Source organism: Crocuta crocuta, unplaced genomic scaffold (genome assembly GCF_008692635.1).
Source record: "Crocuta crocuta isolate KB4526 unplaced genomic scaffold, BGI_CrCroc_1.0 scaffold274, whole genome shotgun sequence".
NCBI classification, from domain to species: Eukaryota; Metazoa; Chordata; class Mammalia; order Carnivora; family Hyaenidae; genus Crocuta; species Crocuta crocuta.
In genome coordinates this window covers 1,209,628-1,228,390 of record NW_027530222.1, presented here as the reverse complement: position 1 = coordinate 1,228,390, position 18,763 = coordinate 1,209,628, and the positions used below count along the sequence as shown (strand labels likewise).

Sequence of the window (18,763 nt, the reverse complement as noted above, 5' to 3'; positions counted from 1 at the left end):
TGAAACTGGCCTCCCAATCCGTCTCATTATAAGGGGAAGGCTTCTTTTCACCCTTTTTGGGTAGCAGACAGACTGGCCCTTTAAATGGAATTTCACACTTATCTCCCCTGGTGGGATGATTTTCAAACCTTCCCTTACCAGCTGAGTCCTCCACTGGCCTCTCTCTGGAACTAAAGAAATAGGGCTTTCAAAGCACATATGCTTCATGATCTGCCAGCTGAACCGCCAGCCTCCACTGGTGCCCATCTTTCCTGCTCTCCCTTCTTTATGCCCAGAGAGGCGCTGTGCTGCCATGAAGTCCTTCTCTTGCTGCAGAACCTCATTGGTACCTTGCCCCAAATTTCCTACCTTCCTTTAACCCTTCTTTCTCCTTCATTATCAACCCTTCCCTCTCTACCAGATGATTTCTGTCAACAAAGAAACGTATTCTCTTATCTCCTGTCTTGAAAGGAAAACACCTCGTCCTTCACCCACATTGNATGTGATGTATCACATTGATTGATTTGCGAATGTTGAACCAGCCCTGTAACCCAGGAATGAATCCCACTTGATAGCCTTTCCATATTTTCACTGCTTTTCACAGAGAAGCTCTGTCAGTGCACTGCCCTCATTCACTGGATCCATTTCATTCCTCAAGCCACTTTCATTATGTTGGAACTGCTCTTGTGTAAATTACTGACTTTATCATTGAGGCCAAATGCAATGCATACTTTTCTCTTGCTTGACCCCTCAACCACACTCAGCATAGTTCATCCTTCACGTCTTCTTGGCTTTTTGGATGCAGCATTTGCCTAGTTTTCTGGACTCTTCACTCTCAAGTCAACCAGCATGCTCCACCCTCTGCATTTGGAAGTTCACAGACTCCACCATTACTTGGTTTTAGGTCATGCCTGTAAGCTGATAACTCTCAAATTCAGTGTCTTAGTTCTCTCTTTTCTGGCCTCAATGTTCTGACTATCCATCTGACATCCTCACTCAGATACCTAATAGGCACTTCAAACATATTAGACCTTGAGGCAGCGTGAATAATGGCCCACCAAAGATGTCTATGTCCTAATCCTTAGAACTGTGACTATGTTACCTTACATGGCCAAAGGGACTTTGCAAGTGTGACTAAACTAAGAAGCTTATCCTGGAGTATTTTTCCAATGGCCCAGTATAATCAAAAGGGTATGAGGGAGTCAAGAAAGTCAAAGCCAGAGAAGGTGATGTGACCATGGAAGCAGAGGGAGAAAAGAGGATGTGATGTGAGGTCACAAGCCAAGGAATGAGAACAGCCTCTTGAAACAGGAGAAGGAAAGGAAACAGATTGTCCTTTGAAGGCACCAGAAGGAACCAGACCTGCTGACACTTGGACCTCAGCTCACTGAGACTGATTTTGGACCTCTGACCTTCAGAACTATAAGATAATAAATGTGTGTTGCTTTAAGCCACTGAATATGTAGTAATTTCTTACAGCATCAATGGGAAACAGGTCTCAATAACAAAAATTGGGCTTTTAATCCATCCCTAAACCTGTACTTCTGCAGGCTGAATGAACTCAGCCAAGGGCACCCGTATCTAGCCAGTTGCTCAAACCACCTTTTTCCCCCGGACTATTTTAAAGCAAATTCCATATATCACATAATTTCAGCCACAAGTACTTTATTATGTGTCTCTGATACATTTTGTTATTAAGATTTTTTAATGTTTATTTATTTTTGGGAGAGAGAAAGAGACAGAGCATGAGTAGGGGAGGGGCAGAGACAGAGGGAGACACAGAATTCGAAGCAGGCACCAGGCTCTGAGCTGTCAGCACAGAGCCCCATGTGGGGCTCCAACCCACAAACCGTGAGCTCATGACCTGAGCCAAAGTCAGACGCTTAACTGACTGAGCCACCAGGCACCCTCTGATACAATATTTTTAAAAAACAATCTCATTGCCATTTTCATACCTGAAGAATTAAAGATTTTTTTTTTTTGACATAGTCCATATTTGAACTTCCCTCATTGCTTCAGATGTAATTTTTACAAATGGTTTGTTGTATCAGACCCAATTAGGTATTCATATTGTATTTAGTCATTATGTCTCCTGAGACTCTCGTTCTATAAGAAACCGTCCCCATCATCTCTACCTTTATACACCATTGATTTGTTGGAGGAAATAGGCAATTGTGTTTCTGTAGAATTCTCACATTCTAGATTTGGTTGGTTGCCTACGCATGGTGTTGTTTAACTTATTCCTCCTTTCTCTATATTTCCCATAAATCTTGAGACCTGACTAAATTCAGGTTCAATATTTTAGGCACATGTATTGCCTATTGCATGCTTCATGTTTTAAGGCACACACAATAACTGTTTTTCCCACTTTAGGGATTAGTGTAGTTGATGGGTTCTGAGCGTGGAAGCCTGTTTCTTCATTACACAATTATCCATTAACCACTCCCCTCCTGGGGTTTGCAACTAGGATGATCATCTCAAAGATCTGTTATTTGATTATGGGCTGTGAAATGATGATTTTTATATTCTATTATTCCTACCACTTTATTTGCCGGAATTCTATAAATGAGAAATTTCCACCATCAACTATTGGTTATTGTGAAATGCAAGTGAAGAGGCTACTGTTATGGGGTTGGCCAGAGTTTTCAGTGGCATGGACTGAGGTGATGGCACTGGTGATAAAAAAATAAATGGTTTCAAAATATATTTTTTCAGTAAAGCCCTCAGGATTCGCAACCATTTGGCTGTGGCAAAGAAGTAATACAAGTGACCTCTCATTTTGTGGCTTCCATAACTAACTGGGGGTGGAGATGCAGCGGACCGAAGTGGGAAAAGTGGCGGAAACCAGCAACGGGAAAAGACGAGATCACTAAGGTGTTGTTGGAACAGAAGAGAAAGGGAGCCTTCATACTTGTTTGGTATAATGACTTTTTAGAGAAAAGGAGTTTCCAAAACAAGAAATGGCTTTTCTAAAATTTTACAAACATAGGAAAATTGTTCAGTAAATACTCAACCAGTTTTGTATTTGAAATACCACATCCAGCACCCGAATCCTGTTGCTGCCCCGACATCAGCAAAAGTTATTACAGCAGCATATTCGTCCTTCCGAAGTTAAGGGTCTGTCAGTATTTCCATTATAAACTCCAATTTTCAGCGGTTTATAACTTGGCTATTTTAAAATCACATCAGGCTGAAACTTGCAAGTAATAAAACATTTTAAAAAATAGATTTAATGCATTTTTGTCAAAATCTAGTTAAAATATTGCCTATTTTTCTCAGATAAAGTGACTTACAGTTAATATACTGTGAGACAAATGTTTAATTAAAGACACTTTTATTTCAAAGTTTCTGGAAATAATTATGCTTTATAATAATATCACATTTCATATGCATAAATTAGATAGGGATGGACCATAAACATTATACTGAAGCAATTTTAATTTTTAATTATTTAATTATAATTTACTTTAATTTTATGAGAAACTGGCATATGCATTGTTTTGGATGAATTTCTTCCCAATAAAACTTGTAGATCAGTTAAGGGTTTGGNAAATAACATGTATGATTTTATTTTTTAAATAGGTATATTGCTATTTTGTCAGACAGAACTCAGTCTCAAAGTTATTGTTCAATTAAAAATACACCATCTTTGGGGCACCTGGGTGGCTCACTTGGTTAAGCGTCCAAATTCAGCTCAGCTTATGATCTTGTGGGTTCGAGCCCTGCGTCAGGCTCTGTGCTGACAGCCCAGAGCCTGGAGTCTGCTTCAGATTCTGTGTCTCCCTTCTCTCTGCCCTCCCCTACTCGTGCTCTGTCTCTGTCTATTAAAAATGAATAAATATTTAAAAATTTAATAAAATACACCGTCTTTTGTTTGGGATACAGTATTTTGATACTCTTTTAGTAATAGAATTTTCTAACATATGGATGCCCCATTCATCTAAGGCCTTTTGTAAAATCAGTTAAGCCAGGAATTGTGTCTTAAAGTACAAAGACACTTTCTTTCCGTATGAGGAACAGGAAGAAACACATTGAGTGTTACAGAATAAAAACAATCAGGGGCACCTGCGTGGCTCAGTTGGTTAAGCCTCCAAGTTCAGCTCAGGTCATGGTCTCACAGTTTATGAGTTTATGCCCTGCGTCGGGCTCTGTGCTGACGGCTCAGAGCCTGGAGCCTGTGTCAGATTCTGTGTCTCCCTCCCTCCCTCCCTCCCTCTCTCTCTCTCTCTCCCTCTCTCCTCCCCTCCCTGGCTTGCACTGTGTCTCTCTCAAAAATAAGTAAACGTTTAAGGGAAAAACAATCAAATACTATATGTTGGGTAAGGTAGAGCATGTAAAGATGAATAAGAAATGTTCCCTGCCCTTATAGGACTTTAAAACTAATTTAAAGTAGACCTGGGAAGTCTCCAAAGAGCAAAGCAGGTTAAATATAATGTGAGGCTGTGAAGTGATTCCTTTCGTCGGGGAAGATGAACAAAGACTTAGTATGGGGGTAGAATTTAAGCAGGATCTTAAAGGTTGGACATGGAAGGAAAAGGGAGAAGATGGACATTCTAGACAGGAAAGGGTGGCAGAACTAAAGGAAAGGAGCTAGAGAATTGCATGTTTTGGGAGATGATGCCACCATATTGCTCAGAAATTGAATCACATTAGCCCAACAGATATTTGTTCTTGGTCTGTTTCAAAAGTTTCTAAAAAGCACGTGTGTGTGTGTGTGTGTGTGTGTGTGCGCGCGCGTGCATGCACACTGTTTCTGTGCACATTTGATGAACACAGTAAATTAGATAAATGCAAAATGAACTCTACTAGGTAAGTTCCTTGATGGCCAAGTTGAATCCTAGAAAGAAACTTTCACTTTGGAGGAAATTTGCTCATAGATTCTTCTTTGTGATGACAGAAATATTCCAGGTTAATATAGAGAATACTGATATCATAAAAACAGGATTTTTAGGGGTTCCTGAGTGGCTTGGTCAGTTAAGTGTTGGACTTTGCCTCACGTCATGATCTCATGGTTCATGGGTTCAAGTCCCAAGTCAGGCTCTGTGCTGACAGCTCAGAACCTGGACCCTGCTTTGGATTCTGTATCCCCCTGTCTCTCTCTACCCCTCCACTGCTTGTACTTTGTCTCTCTCTCTCAAAAATAAATAAACATTTAAAAAAATAAAAACAGGATTTTAAAATATTTTTAAAGTTTATTGTTTAATATATACAAATTGTGTCAATATATATTTTAAATGGCATTGCATTGTAAACATAACCCAAACGACTTAGTATATATAAAATATTTGTCCTATTCTGTTTGGAAGAGTTTCAAACTTGGTTATAATCTCATTGAAGGAAGCCTTTATGTGTGCAGAAATAAGGTCCATAGGATGTGTTTGCCCATACTGTTTAAAGATAAATTAAGCACTGAGGCTGACAATGAATGGAGAGGACCCAGGTTTGTGATTCCGTCAGTGGCTTTTGGGCAATTTTGTGGGATCTTGTCCATTCAGGCCTGGTCGGGGACAGAGGACTGGCAGATACCTACCAGTCAAACAGTAACTGGGGAGAAATCTGAGTAAACCAGTTGTCAAAATAATAGCTTTGAAAAAAGGATTTCATCAATCTTAATAAATTATACCTCGGTTTCGTATTCATCCTTTGTCATAGGTTTTGGTCTTTCTCTTTTGTTCATGGAAATCTTGAAAAGTAAACCAATTGTTTTGAAAGTCTTATCAACTCTTTTCTTTTTCCTGTACCTTGCAAAATGTTACTTCTAGAAATCCAACCAAGTACTCTTTGACAAGGTTTATTCTGTGAGCTCAACGAATACTGGTAGACCCAGGAGATGGCTCACTGGCTGTACACTCACTAGGGACTATTTAGAAGGCTCGCAAACCCAGTCATTTGCACTGTCCATGTGTGATATTTTTGGTATGCCAGGTATCACTGAAATTTCCATCTATAGACTGTGATTGAAAAAAAACGAAGCACTTGTTTTTTCCATCCATTGCCTAGAATGTTTACTCTGCCTTCTTATGTAAGTTACATTTGGTTTACAAGGCCCACTTACTTAACAAATATTTATGGAATGCCTAGTTTGTGCCAGATAATGTTTTAGGCCATGGATAGACCATGGAGAACAACAGAGACAAGATTCCTATGATCACAAATTTTATATTGTGAGAAAGACAAAAAACAAGTAAACAACTGCATTTCAGATAACAAGGGGACAATGGCATCTGTGGTGGGGAAGAGGACTATTTTCATTATGGTAGTCAGGGAAATGTCACTCTGAGGGGACATTAGAGCAGAGAAATGAAAGAAGCGAGAGAGAGTGAAACATGCAGTCTAAGGAAAAGATGTTCCAAGTGGAGAGTAAATAAGATAAAATCTTGACATGATTGAGAATCAGAAAGATTCGGTTCCATTCCTCCATTTTCAATGAGAAGCTCTGGTTTTCCCATCTTGCAAGGAAACCCTTCTAATCGTATATGTCTGTGTGATTCATTTGGCACTGAATGTATGTGTTGTGTTATAATTCTAGTTATATTTGGAACATTGAGATGCTTACTCTCCACTTAAGACTTCTCTCCCCCAGGCTCAGGACCTTGCCCTATATTTCTTGACATGCCAATATAAAAAATAGTAGTCCTGTGCAACAAGGACATTCAATAAACATCCATGATCATAATCTGATGTAATGATTTGTGCTATTGTCAAGTCTTCAAGAGACATATTAACTCTTGACTAAAGATTGAGTTGGGTAGAAGATTAAGGTTCTGACTATTTAAAAACTGTGTTTAATAAATATATATTGGTTTTGAAAAAACAAGCAAAACAAAAATATGCTGCTTAGAGATATATACATATATGGTTAAAATTATGTATATAATTATATACATAATGTTATTTATATAAACTAGTTTGGTTATGTTAGGTTTGAGACACCTATCATGTCCAAGTGGAGATGACAATTAAGCAGTTGTACATGTGAGTCTGAAATGCAGGAGAGATGTCACAAGTGATAATATAAATTGGGGAGCCATCAGCAGATTGATGGTACACTATTTAAAGTAACGTGACTGGATGAGCTGAGCTCACCTAGGGAAAGAATAGAGAAAGAGAAACGAAGAAGTGCAAACAACTGTCTACCAATAGTAAATTGGTGGACTAAATTATAAATAATGGACTGTACTATTAACATTTTCATATTGCTATTAATAAGAATAAATTATAGATACATATATTGACCTGATGGGATGTTTATTAGATGTATTTTAATCCTGAAAAAACAATTTTCAGAGTAACATGGATAATATGCCTACACATTTGTAAAAACAACTACATAGGTGGAATATAAGTGAATGTAGTAGAAAGATAGATACATTCTAAACTTGGCAATAGATGAAATTTTTCCTTCTACATGTTTATTATATTTATACCTTACTCATGCAGCTTTTTTTTTTAATGCTTTATTTTTGAGAGAGAAAGAGAGTGAGCAGGGGAGAGGCAGAAAGAGAGGGAGGCACAGAATCTGAAGCAGGCTCCTGAACCCACAGAGCCTAAACCCACAAACCGGGAGATCATGACCTGAGCTGAAGTCAGACACTCAACCGACTGAGCCACCCAGGTGCCCCTTCATGCAGCTTTTAAAAGACTAATCAAAGAGGGACATAAACAAAACAAAGTGTCTGTGGCTATTTAACTATCTAGAATGTAAAGTGATCTTAGAAAGGCTGTTTATGATCGTAACAGTAGCCATCAAGGCCCATGTATTCCCTGTGTGAGCTACTTCGCATCCCTCACCCTTTCTTTCTTGTATATCTGCTCCTCCAGTACCTTCACCCGCAAACTTCTTCACTGGTAATCCTTAGCTGGACTGCCCTCAGGCTGTGAAAGCTGCTGTGCCCATCCACAGGAAAGCTGGCTAGGAATTGACCAATGGGTGACAAGGTATGAGTGCTCCAGCTCCTTGCTCTCTAGCTGGGGACATTCCGAGATGTGACCTATGCTGTCCCCAGAGCATCTCTGCAGGACTAAGCCAAAGTTCCCTTTCTTAGGATTTGGTTTAATATCACACTCTAGTCTCTTCTCCTTCCCTTCCTATTTCTGCTTCCCAGCCTTCCTTCTGGCATGTTCTGGGAACACTTGATATGCACTGTTATATGTTTCCTTGTCTCAAGGCCTACTTCTGGGGATCCTGGCCTAAGACAATGATCAACCTACTTCAAATGATAGATGCAACCTTAACTCTTGAGAACTCTGGCATCACAGATGGGATAGTGCAGTAAGTCAGATGCTCAGACTTCAGAAGATGCGTCCTGAGCTCTGTTGCTCACTCTCCATGTGGCCTTGGGCAATTCACCAAACTCCATGCCTTTGTTTTCTCATCTGTAAGATGGAATTGATAATAGAACTACTTCATAGAGTTATTTCAAAAAGTTAAATAAAATAATGTACTTAAAATGCATATAGAACGTTAGGCACTCAATAATGGTTTAAAAATTAACAAAGATGCTTTATATAAGTATAGGGACTATCTCTGTGTGTGTGGTGGCATGTCTAATAAAAGGAGGAGTTTCCTTTAAATGAAAACTTATAATAGATATGGAGCTTTTCTTAGGATGAAAGCCATTCTTTAAAGAATGCTATTTTATTGTGTGTAACTCATGTGAAGTAAACAAAGTTAATACATCATTGATTTTAATGGGACTTTGCACAGTTTGATTAATATACCATTATTGCATAAAAGCATTCTACATGCTGAGTAGTAGCTGGTGCATTTGAATATCATTTGGTCTGAAGTTTCAGCATATGCTATTTTCACTATATGCCTCTATGCAGGCATTATCATCCGGTACACAATAAATCAGATAATGAATCAAAAAAAGAAAATGATACCTCCCTAACAACTATATCACGTATTTTAGCATTTAATATATCATTTTAATGTCTTCAATAACATCATGATGGGGATGGTATAATGACCACATCCTTTACTGGTCTAGTTTTACTTTTACAAACCCTTAACTCATTGCTTAGAATAATTAACTGTTCTCTTATCTATTTAAGAACTTACCATCCTGAAACCAATTTTTCTTGGGCCCCAAACCATGGAATTTATATGTGAACCAATTTTACAACAATGTCTGAGCTCTATAAAATCCCTCTGACTGGGAGTTTAAGCAAAGCTAGCCGATACTGAATTCTATTTATTACAAACAGCACATTTCCTGGTAGTTTTTCATTTCATTTTGTATTAAAATCCCCTTGTAATTGCTGTCATTCTCTTTATGTCTTCCCCTAATTATTCTGACTAGAGTAAACTCTCAGTTATTCGGGGACTTTATAATCTGTAGATTTTCCAAATCCTCTCTTTTTAATTCTGTCTTTTATTGTGTACATTCTTAACCATTTAAATGTCTCCTATTTTTATAATATTCCAGATGATAAATGATGGTAGAGTGAGAAGCTCATACTGAAATAAGCAGTTTGTGGGGCACCTGGCTGAGTCAGTTGATAGAGCATCTGACTCCTGCTCTCTTGTGAGCTCAAGCCCCACTTTGGGCATGAACCCTACGTAAAATAATAATAATAAAATAAGCAGTTTATTGTTTTTATCAAAATTCCTGGTAAAAGGTCTGATTTCAATTAATGCATCAAATAAAAGTTTTAACCATTTGTGGATCTTAATCTGTTCTCCAAAATCATTTATAATTGAAAGTTAGAACCCTATCCTTTGTTCTTTTTTGTGTGTATATCAAATTATTCATGTACATTATTATTTTATGAAGTCTAGTTGACATACAGTGTTACATTAGTTTCAGGTGTACAACATAGTGATTTGACAACTCTATACATGCTTGCCCTGCTAAATATAGTCACCATCTGTCACCAAATAACATTATTACAAAATCACCGTATTTCCTATGCTGTACTTTCCATCTCAGTGACTTATTTTATAATTGGAAGCTGGTACCTTTTTTTTTTTAATGAACGCTACACTTTGTTCTTAAATATGCTAATTTCACGAAGAGCAAAGCTCCAAGTGTTGTTTCTTTTTTAAAGGCCTAATGTCATCCCATTCCATACCACCCATTACTAAACTGCACATAGCTTGAGATAATGGGGGTTGAAGGTTTTGTTCACAACTTTGAAAAGATTAAGGAGTTCTTAAATAGAATAGTCCTTGAATCGGTTTAGAAATTAAGCTGCAATGAAAGGTTAAGGACAAATATCAAAACAAGCAATAGTTTGCAATCTTAGTTATGTTCTGAGCCCATGACTTCATCAAAAAACTTACCCTAAGGATATGGTGATGTGGGCAAAATGTATGCATTGGGATCCTGATCTTCATTTACAGCTTCTCTCACTAACTTCATGTCTCTTTGAACTGATTTTTTTTTTCAGTGTTTTATTTATTTTTTTTTAATATTTTTATTTATTTCTGGAGAGAGAGAGAGAGACAGCATGAGCAGGGGAGGGTCAGAGAGAGAGGGAGACACAGACTCCAAAATAGGCTCCAGGCTCTGAGCTGGCAGTCAGCACAGAGCCCGACACGGGGCTCGAACCCAAGAACCGCGAGATCATGACCTAAGCGAAAGTCGGACGCTTAACCGACTAAGCCACCCAGGCGCCCCAGTGTTTTATTTATTCTTAAGAGAGAGACAGACAGAGCATGAGTGGGTGAGGGGCAGAGCGAGAGAGGGACACAGAATCCGAAGCAGGCTCTGAGCTGACAGCACAGAGCCCGACACGGGGCTTGAAACCACAAAGATTATTACCTGAAGTTGGATGCTTAACTGAGTCACCGAGGCACCCCGCGAAGATATCTTTTATGTTGGCCTCTGACTCTGGAGAAACACTATCCTCAATCCCATTATCTAACCATCTTCTGAATAAGCAACTCTTTTCCTCTCACTCTATACAGGTCAGGATTTCTATACCTCTTTCCTGTCAAACTTTTCCAATGACCAAAATAATAAAATACATAGATTCATACCAAAGGATAGTTTTGTCCACCTGTAAGCCTCCCCAGCCCTATTCCATTTTCCTTTTAAGACAATTTGCATTAAAAAGAAAAGATCTGTGGGGCACCTGGGTGGCTCAGTCTGTTAAGCATCTCAGGTCTCCATCTTCAGCAGGGTTCCTGGAATGAGTCCCACGTCCAAAGGGGCTCTGTGCAGACAGCTCGGAGGCTGGAGCCTGCTCACGCTCTCTGTCTCTCTCAAAAATAAACACTAACAAAAAGAATAGTTAAAAAAAAGATCTACAAACCCAGTGGAATTTCAAACTCCTTTAATTTCTGGAAATTGAACAAAGGGCAGACTGTTCTACTGCCGTGCATGTTCCTATAAATGAATATAGTCAAATGGTATCAGTAAGTAGAGGAACAATGTCAGAACGTAACGTGGACAGACATTGGTAGGTCAGTTGACTCCTCCCACCAGGCAACAACCACCTGACGTAAGGTGCACTGACACAGTTGCTGCAAGTCAAAAACCTGTCACACCCTACATTCTTCCCCTTGGCACGGTGTGGCCACATGCTGTGTCTTGAAATGTTTATTAAACCTTCACTCCATTTTTGTGCATTTTGCTTTGTCTCAGTAACTCTTCCTCTTGTTCTTCCATCACATGATCTTATTTACTACAGTATTATTAGGATTAGCATCTTTTTTTAACTCTTATTTTTATTGGTATTCTTAGTACTCTTGGTTACAAAGTTACATAGGTTTTAATTATCCACCCAAACTAGTTTTCCCCAAAGTTCTCTATTTTTAGTGCACAATATTGCAGATTGCGAAGGTTTTCACAAATACCTGTATCATGTGATTGCAAGAACACTGGTAAAGCACTTTAAAAAGTGTGGAGAAGACTTACTTCCATCCCACTTTCCTTTTTGTGCAGGGGGGCAGCATGAACAAGGGAGGATTTTTTTCCCCTTCTTTACAGCTTTCTGTATTTGTTGTAAGTTAAAAAGCTACCCAATCAACTAAAATATTCATCAGCCTTTACTCCAAGTTATTATAAATAATGATGAACTTAATCATCAAAGCTCCCGAAAGGGCACATTTCCAATGTTACTGGTCATGTCTTACTGTTTATTAAAATTCTGTGTTTAGGCAAGTCCAGGTTCTTTGTTTCAGTGTCTCATCCTAAAAGCACATATAATGTTTTGAGGAACAGTCTCATTAGATCATCTTCCTCTTTGCTATCACAAATTTCTCTGAGGTTCTCATAATCTATGTAATAAGTAACATAGAAAGGAATTCTAAGGTTACAACTGACAAAGAGGATGGCTTCTCATCCTTGCTGTAGCAGAGGTTAAGATTTAGTTGGATTGAATCTTTCCAGGCTAAAGAATGTATGCAAATTACTGGTCGAGGTAATTTTATTCCCCTATCGTATCCCAGTCGAGGTTACCATTTGCTTATTTATCATAGAACTTGTTAGATAGTTGGTGTTTATGAAATCATTCAATTAGTGAACAGTTCATTGGATACCTCTCTGATCTCAAGCACAAAGTACCTATAACCACAATGGCAGAATGTATCTACTCTTCTTTGCCACTGCATTGAGGATTTTCTCCTGGAGGTCTCAGAAAGGAGGCCACACTTGATTAGCCCTGTTAGGGAAATGGGTACAGGGTATGTTTTGTGAGTGCCCAGTAATTAGTAATTGTCAACCTTGAGATCCTATGGTGGCTCTTTGAGGCCTATGAGGTATGTCCCCAATGGAACTTTCTTAAATTAAGAGGTTGTTTGGAGGTAGGAACTGAAATACTTGTGTTCAACTGTCAAGAATTAGCTACGTAACCATTGGCATCCTTTAGTATCTTAAGTCTTTTTTCTACTATGTAAAGTGAAGGTAATTACCTGCCTTTCCTAACACACCATCCCAATATCGTTTATCTATTTTTCTTTCTGGTTTATCTTATGAACATCTATTTGGAAGGAAAGGCTATGTTTTATTGGTTTGTATCCTAAGCGCTTCTCACAATGACTGTTACCTGGTATTTTCAATAAAATGTCCATTGGTCCAGTGAATTAATGTAAGTATCTGGAAAGTATCTGGAAAGTTTCACAGTGCTAAATAAGTGTAAGCTGTCTGAAAAAAGCAGGAAGAATGTCACCATTTCCTTCTCTCCTTAGGGCTGACAGTTCTTCCTGTGGCCCAAATTACCCTGGGCAATCAGCACCAGTTCACACAGAGACTGGACAGTGCCTGGATATTGGAGCATGTCACACTCTCATCCTTCTGGAAATGTTGTAACTCCAAAGGGCTTGGGTTTCCTTTGGATCACCTGGTGTCCAGACATACATCGCTCGTCATACACAGCCATGCTGATACTGCCAAATACCTGTAAAAAAATCAAAATGTTGAATATTTATTCTGTGGTACATTTTATAGGTGTCCAAATGCTTCAGGTTTGCATAGTACTTTTCTGTAATTACAACAGCTAACAACGACTGAGACGTGACTGTGTGCCAGGCACTATTTCCTTATGTGTACTAACTGCATGTATTTATTACATGTATCACATTTCTATGGAGCACGTATGACTGATATACATCTTGTATGAGAACACTGGAGAGAAACAGAGGTTAAGTATTTTGCCCAAGTTCACAGGGTTAAAGAGTGGTGGAGCCTAGGTGCCAGCAGGATCTGTCTGGGTCAAGTCCTAGCTTTTACTCATATGCTATGCTGCCTCTTGACTAATGTTTTTAGTAGCTATATTTTCTATTATAATTCATTTTTCTTTTGGGAAACTAACAAGAATATTACAGCTTACTTTGGCTACTTATGAAATAGTTACTTTCCACTTCTATCGTTACCCTAAGTTTTAACTGGTGTTCTTTGCATTCTTATACTGGTGATGAGGTGATGAGAACACTATAATATGCATAGATTTATAAAAGACATACTGTATTTAAAAAATGGAATTCGGGAGAATGCTTTTGTTTGCCCAAACAGTAAAGAAATTGTTATAGGAAGTCAAAAAATATCAGAAATCTACTCAAAACCATACATTAAAATTCTAAATAAATAAACGTTCAACTTATAACACAGAGTGGACCCTAAATAAAAGGACCTAGATTAGACCTCCAGCTTAAATCAGCTTGCTAAAACTGTACTATTTACACATAGACTGTTAACTATCAAAATAGTGACAGCTATCATTGCTGTTGCTTGCAATCTAGGATCTTGGAAAGTCATTTTGTATGTTTCCCTTCATAATCGAAGATCTCATGTGGTAACACTAAATTTTAGGAAATTAGTTGTAATACTTTAATGCCTTAATATGTGATGAATAAAAGAGAATAACTGAAAGAAAACTCAGTTGCAATAAACAAAGCTATGTTGGACTCTTTCAGAAGACCACTTTTTCACACCTGTTTTCTATTGGCATACATAAGCTACCGGTATGAAGAAAAAACATACATTAAGCATAAATTACCCTGCAATTATATTCTGAAATGGTTCCAACACTCTTCTTTTAAGAATTGACAAGATTAAAAAGGCAAAAGCATTGTAAGTTACAGTACACAAGACTTCTTACTTCATCTACAAAAATAGAATGCCAATGTTTTATTTGCCACAGGGATAAGGAGGGAAACATCCGTGAAATAAATTTGATAACATGACTCACACTTCATTACAAATGATTTTCCTAAATTCACAACTTTCATATTTGGCTGAGCTAAAAAGAGGGGGGAAAAAACCCAAAACTAAAAAAGGAAATTTCACTTGATGTAAGTAGGCCAGATCACATGATCTCTTTAAATGAGAGTTTAAATGAATGCACTTCTCCAGCTGGGAAACTATTTTCCTTCATTTAGAGAGGCTAAATAATTTACCCCAAATGATGAATAAATCCTTGGGTCAGGTTCAGAAAAACCTATCAGCCTGTTTAATAAGAATCACACAAAACTTTATTATGTAACAAATGTGAAATAAAACATTTCCTTGGTTAAATCTTAAAAGAATAATAAAATCCATACTACTTCACCATCTTTCAGATCTTTTTCTTTGTCTACCTTCTAGGTTTCTTGGGTGTGCTGCACACCTATATACAGCCAATTTTACTCAGTGGAGAAATGTGTTCAACATTAGCACCCTAAGGAAGTAGTTAAGTGTAAGAACAGGGTTATTCAAACTGCTTCCTCTTTCTTCCTCCCTCTCATCACCAGAAACAAACTTTATTTAAAAAACAATGAGGGAGAAGTACTGAAGCCTAGAAGCAACCTAGGAAAGGAGGGAATTCGGAGAATGATAGAATATGGCTCTGGAGAGCTATTTAAGTCATAGTGAAAATTTATGTAGTCTAACAAAACCCTTTACTGTTCTCCCTGGCTACAGATTTAAATGTGAGGTGTCAGGAATGTGCATGGAACCTTCAGAAACTGGTTTTTTCTTCCGTGTTTTTGCTTTCTTCCCGTGAAAACAAAAGAAATAGAAATACAAGTGCTTGGTACCACATGCTTTTAAGGCTCAACAAAGCCCATTGATAAAGAAGCTTTTTCCAAAGTTGGGGGCATCGGGATTCGCCTTTTAAATAAATATCGCCGGAAGAACCTCTTCGAAGGGAGACAGGTCACTCTCCCTCCCCAGGAGCCAAGGGGGTAAAAGGAGACAGAAGATATCGCCCCCTACTTGCACGTGGCATCTCCCCTTCTCCTTCGAAACCCCCTCCGCCTCTCCCACGCAGGTCCGGCCGACTCGGGAGGTAGCTGCGAGAAAAGGCAACGATCAGTCCTCCATGGCAAAGTCTTTGGTCTTCTCCTCCTGGTCGCCCACTTTGTAGCGCAGCAGCACGCGCAGGAGACGGTGGTTATCCCGGGAGGGCAGCAGCGTGATCTCCCCGGAAACGTCCGTATCTTGTTCCACTTGCACAGGCTCGTTCAGGTAGAGGAGCGCCTGCTTCCAGTGCGTGACCGGGTGAAAAGGCGAAGTGGACAGCACCAGCGGTTTCTCCGAGTCCCCTCCGGGGAAGGTCACCTGGAACCAGACGGCAAAGCCGTGCATGGGCGCCGAGCCGTAGCAACTGAAGCGGAAGCGCCCGCCCACCCCCGCCTCCAGCTCCTGCTCCAGGCCGGCGCGGGCCAGCTCCAGCCGAGCAAAGCGCTGCGGCCGGGCCAGGACGTCCTCCCCGGACAAGCCCTGCACCACGATCTCCGAGTGGCCCATAAGGCAGCGCGTGGCGAAGCTCTCCAGGCAGCTCATGTCCACACCATAGAGCTGCTTCACCTGGCTCCAGAAGCCGAGGCGCAACTCCAGCATCTGGTCGCTGATGGGCGCCACGAAGAGCTCGGCGGAAGCGGGCAGGAGAAGACCGCCCTCCTTCAGCCACTTGGTCCGCGCGTAGAGCACCGAGCTCAGCATGGACTCGTGCAGGAGTCCGTAGCCCATCCACTCGCTCACGATGGCATCCACCTGCTCCGGCAGCTCCACCGTCTCCACTGGCCCCGGCAGGACGTGCACCCGGTCCTCCAGGCCGTTGAGCCGCACCACCTCCCGGGCCTGTTGCCAGATGGCGCTGGCCTCCACCGCGTACACGCGCCGGGCGCCGGCCTGCACACAGAAGATGCTGAGAATGCCGGTGCCCGCGCCCACGTCCAGCACCGTCTTGCCCCGCAGTGCTGACCAGTTCCGCAGGATGCCCAGGCGGTAGGCATCCGTGCGGACGCGGTCCGCAATCATCTCCTCGTGGACCGAGATGTCCGAGTAGCACTCGTAGTACAGCTGGTCCCGCTCCCGCCTAGCCCTCCGGGGTCGCGGCAGGGCCGCCTCCTGCTCTCCGCCATCTTCCTCCTCAGCTCCCTCCCCTCCTTCGCCGCCGCCCCCCGACTCAAGCTTTCTTTTCTTGGGCTGCGACATCTTGGCGGCTCCGAGAGACTCCCAGCGGGCGTTGCGCCGCTCCTCGCGGGCTCCAGGAAGCGGGGGCTGCTGGGACTTGTAGTGCGCGCTCGCGCCTCCCACTTCCAGGAGGTTCGCGGCGCAGGTGCCCGCCGGAAGGTTAGAGCTCTACTCCACTCTTTTATTTGCGCTTTTGAGGCTCTGGAATGTTTTTCCCACCCTCCAGCCTAGGTTCTATGAACCTTTACCTACACCTCTTTCCCGTTAGCTCCTCAGTTCTCTTTTGCTTTCCCTCCCTTCCTGAGCCCACACGCCCACAAGACTAAAAAGCCATGTTTGTCTTGTCTGCTCAACTTTGTCTTGTCTGTTCAACTCCCTGATTTTATTCCACCCAGTTATCTGGGCGACGCCCTTCAGACACTGCCACCTCCCCTGGACCATCACTACTCTTAAAGATCTCCAGATGGATATTTAAAAATTGCATTGCCTGTTTCCTTTTCTGTTTTCAATGGAGTTAGGGTGCAAAGAAGGTGTAAATACAACAAAGAAAACCCCTCACGGTGTAAAACTTTGGTTCTGATTCCAGTGAGAACCCGAATTAACAAAAAAGATTAGGCCGGGTTATGTGACCACTCTTGAATTACCCACTCATACCAGCAACAAGGAATCTTCATTGCAGTCAAGAATTATGTTCTTGGTTTCTTTTTGAGGACAATACTTGACAGTCCTGCTCTGGTAATTCAGTGGCTCATTCAAGATTTAAATCTTGGAAGGGTTCAGACTAAAGAACAGTTGAAAAGCAAGGGTGATTTGACACAGTGAAACCCATACCATTGTTGTATTCTGGTAACCAATTAAAATGTTTCCCCTCAGAAATAACTGAGTCTTCCCTCCCTTATGCTCACTTTTCCACTGCAACTCAGTTCTTTCCTGGGTAGTTGATACTCTTCCTCTTCTGTTTTTGTTTGTTTGTTTGTTTGTTTCAGTCAACTATCAGCTGTTAATTTCTTCCCTCTGTGTTGTTCATAATAGAAATAAAATATCTTTAAAATATATGTGATGTCTCTATGAGTTTCTGTGTTCCTAACCCTGTGAGAATAAACTTTTCTCCTAGCTTCAAAAAAATCACATTGAGGAAAATTGACTTTTATTTTCTTAGAGTCTCAAGCCATGTCTATCTAAACAGCGGGCCTATATTCCTCATTTGGAGAAAAAGTTCCTTTACCTTTACTTCATTCTATTAAGCCCTTATTTAATGAAATGGATTTATTGACCAGACCTCCTCCGCTGTACTTCTAGCTCAGGGCTCTCAGCTCTTGCTGCTCACGAGAATCATCTGTGTAGCATTTAAGAAATACCTATGCCTGTGCCCCACCTCAAAGTTATCAAAACAAAACCACTTCAGTGGAGCCTGGGCATAAGGTTTTAAAAGCTCCACAGGGAATTTGAATGTGTGGCCGTGGTTTCTCACTAAGGTGATCTTAGTTAAATTCTTGCTGCATTATTTTCATTGGGTAAATGATCTTTTTTCCATGGCCTGGCCTCAACCACCAAGGCCATAAATCCTCAAAGCAGTTTCTTTATCTTTTTGCCCAATTTGATAGTTTTTTGTTTTTTGTTTTTTGTTTTAATAGAGGCACAGAGCAAGCCATGGGATTAGAGTTTTAAATGTGACCACTTTAATGTCTGATGTCTAGGTTGTTACTTAGTGCATACCTCTGCTTTCCTTCCTCCAAGTCCTTCCCTTCCCCTTTTAAATGTACTTCTCTAACCAATTTTCAATGCCCTTACTTATGGTCTCTTTTTAAGCAAATTCTAAATATAACTTTTGTTGGTCGTACCTCCAAAATATGTCTTGAGTCCATCCTTTTCTCTTCTTCTCCACTGCCAGCACCCTAGTCTAATCTTCCATCCTTGCTTGGCTGGAAATCAGTCTCCCA

General features: G+C 40.5%; 1 protein-coding gene across 1 annotated transcript; it reads right to left on the bottom strand.

Annotated features, from left to right (window-relative positions):
* Window positions 1-11,245: 11,245 nt before the first annotated feature.
* Window positions 11,246-16,916, bottom strand: PRMT6 (protein arginine methyltransferase 6). Its single transcript, XM_077765546.1, has 2 exons — window positions 15,621-16,916; window positions 11,246-13,326 (listed from the first exon to the last, which is right to left on the bottom strand). Exon 1 carries the CDS (start codon window positions 16,842-16,844, stop codon window positions 15,717-15,719), a length of 1,128 nt encoding a protein of 375 aa, XP_077621672.1. The 5' UTR covers window positions 16,845-16,916; the 3' UTR covers window positions 11,246-13,326; window positions 15,621-15,716.
* Window positions 16,917-18,763: the final 1,847 nt, after the last annotated feature.

Bases quoted from the DNA above. Each gene is read 5' to 3' on its own strand.
- PRMT6 (XM_077765546.1), bottom strand. From the start codon at position 16,844: ATGTCGCAGCCCAAGAAAAGAAAGCTTGAGTCGGGGGGCGGCGGCGAA.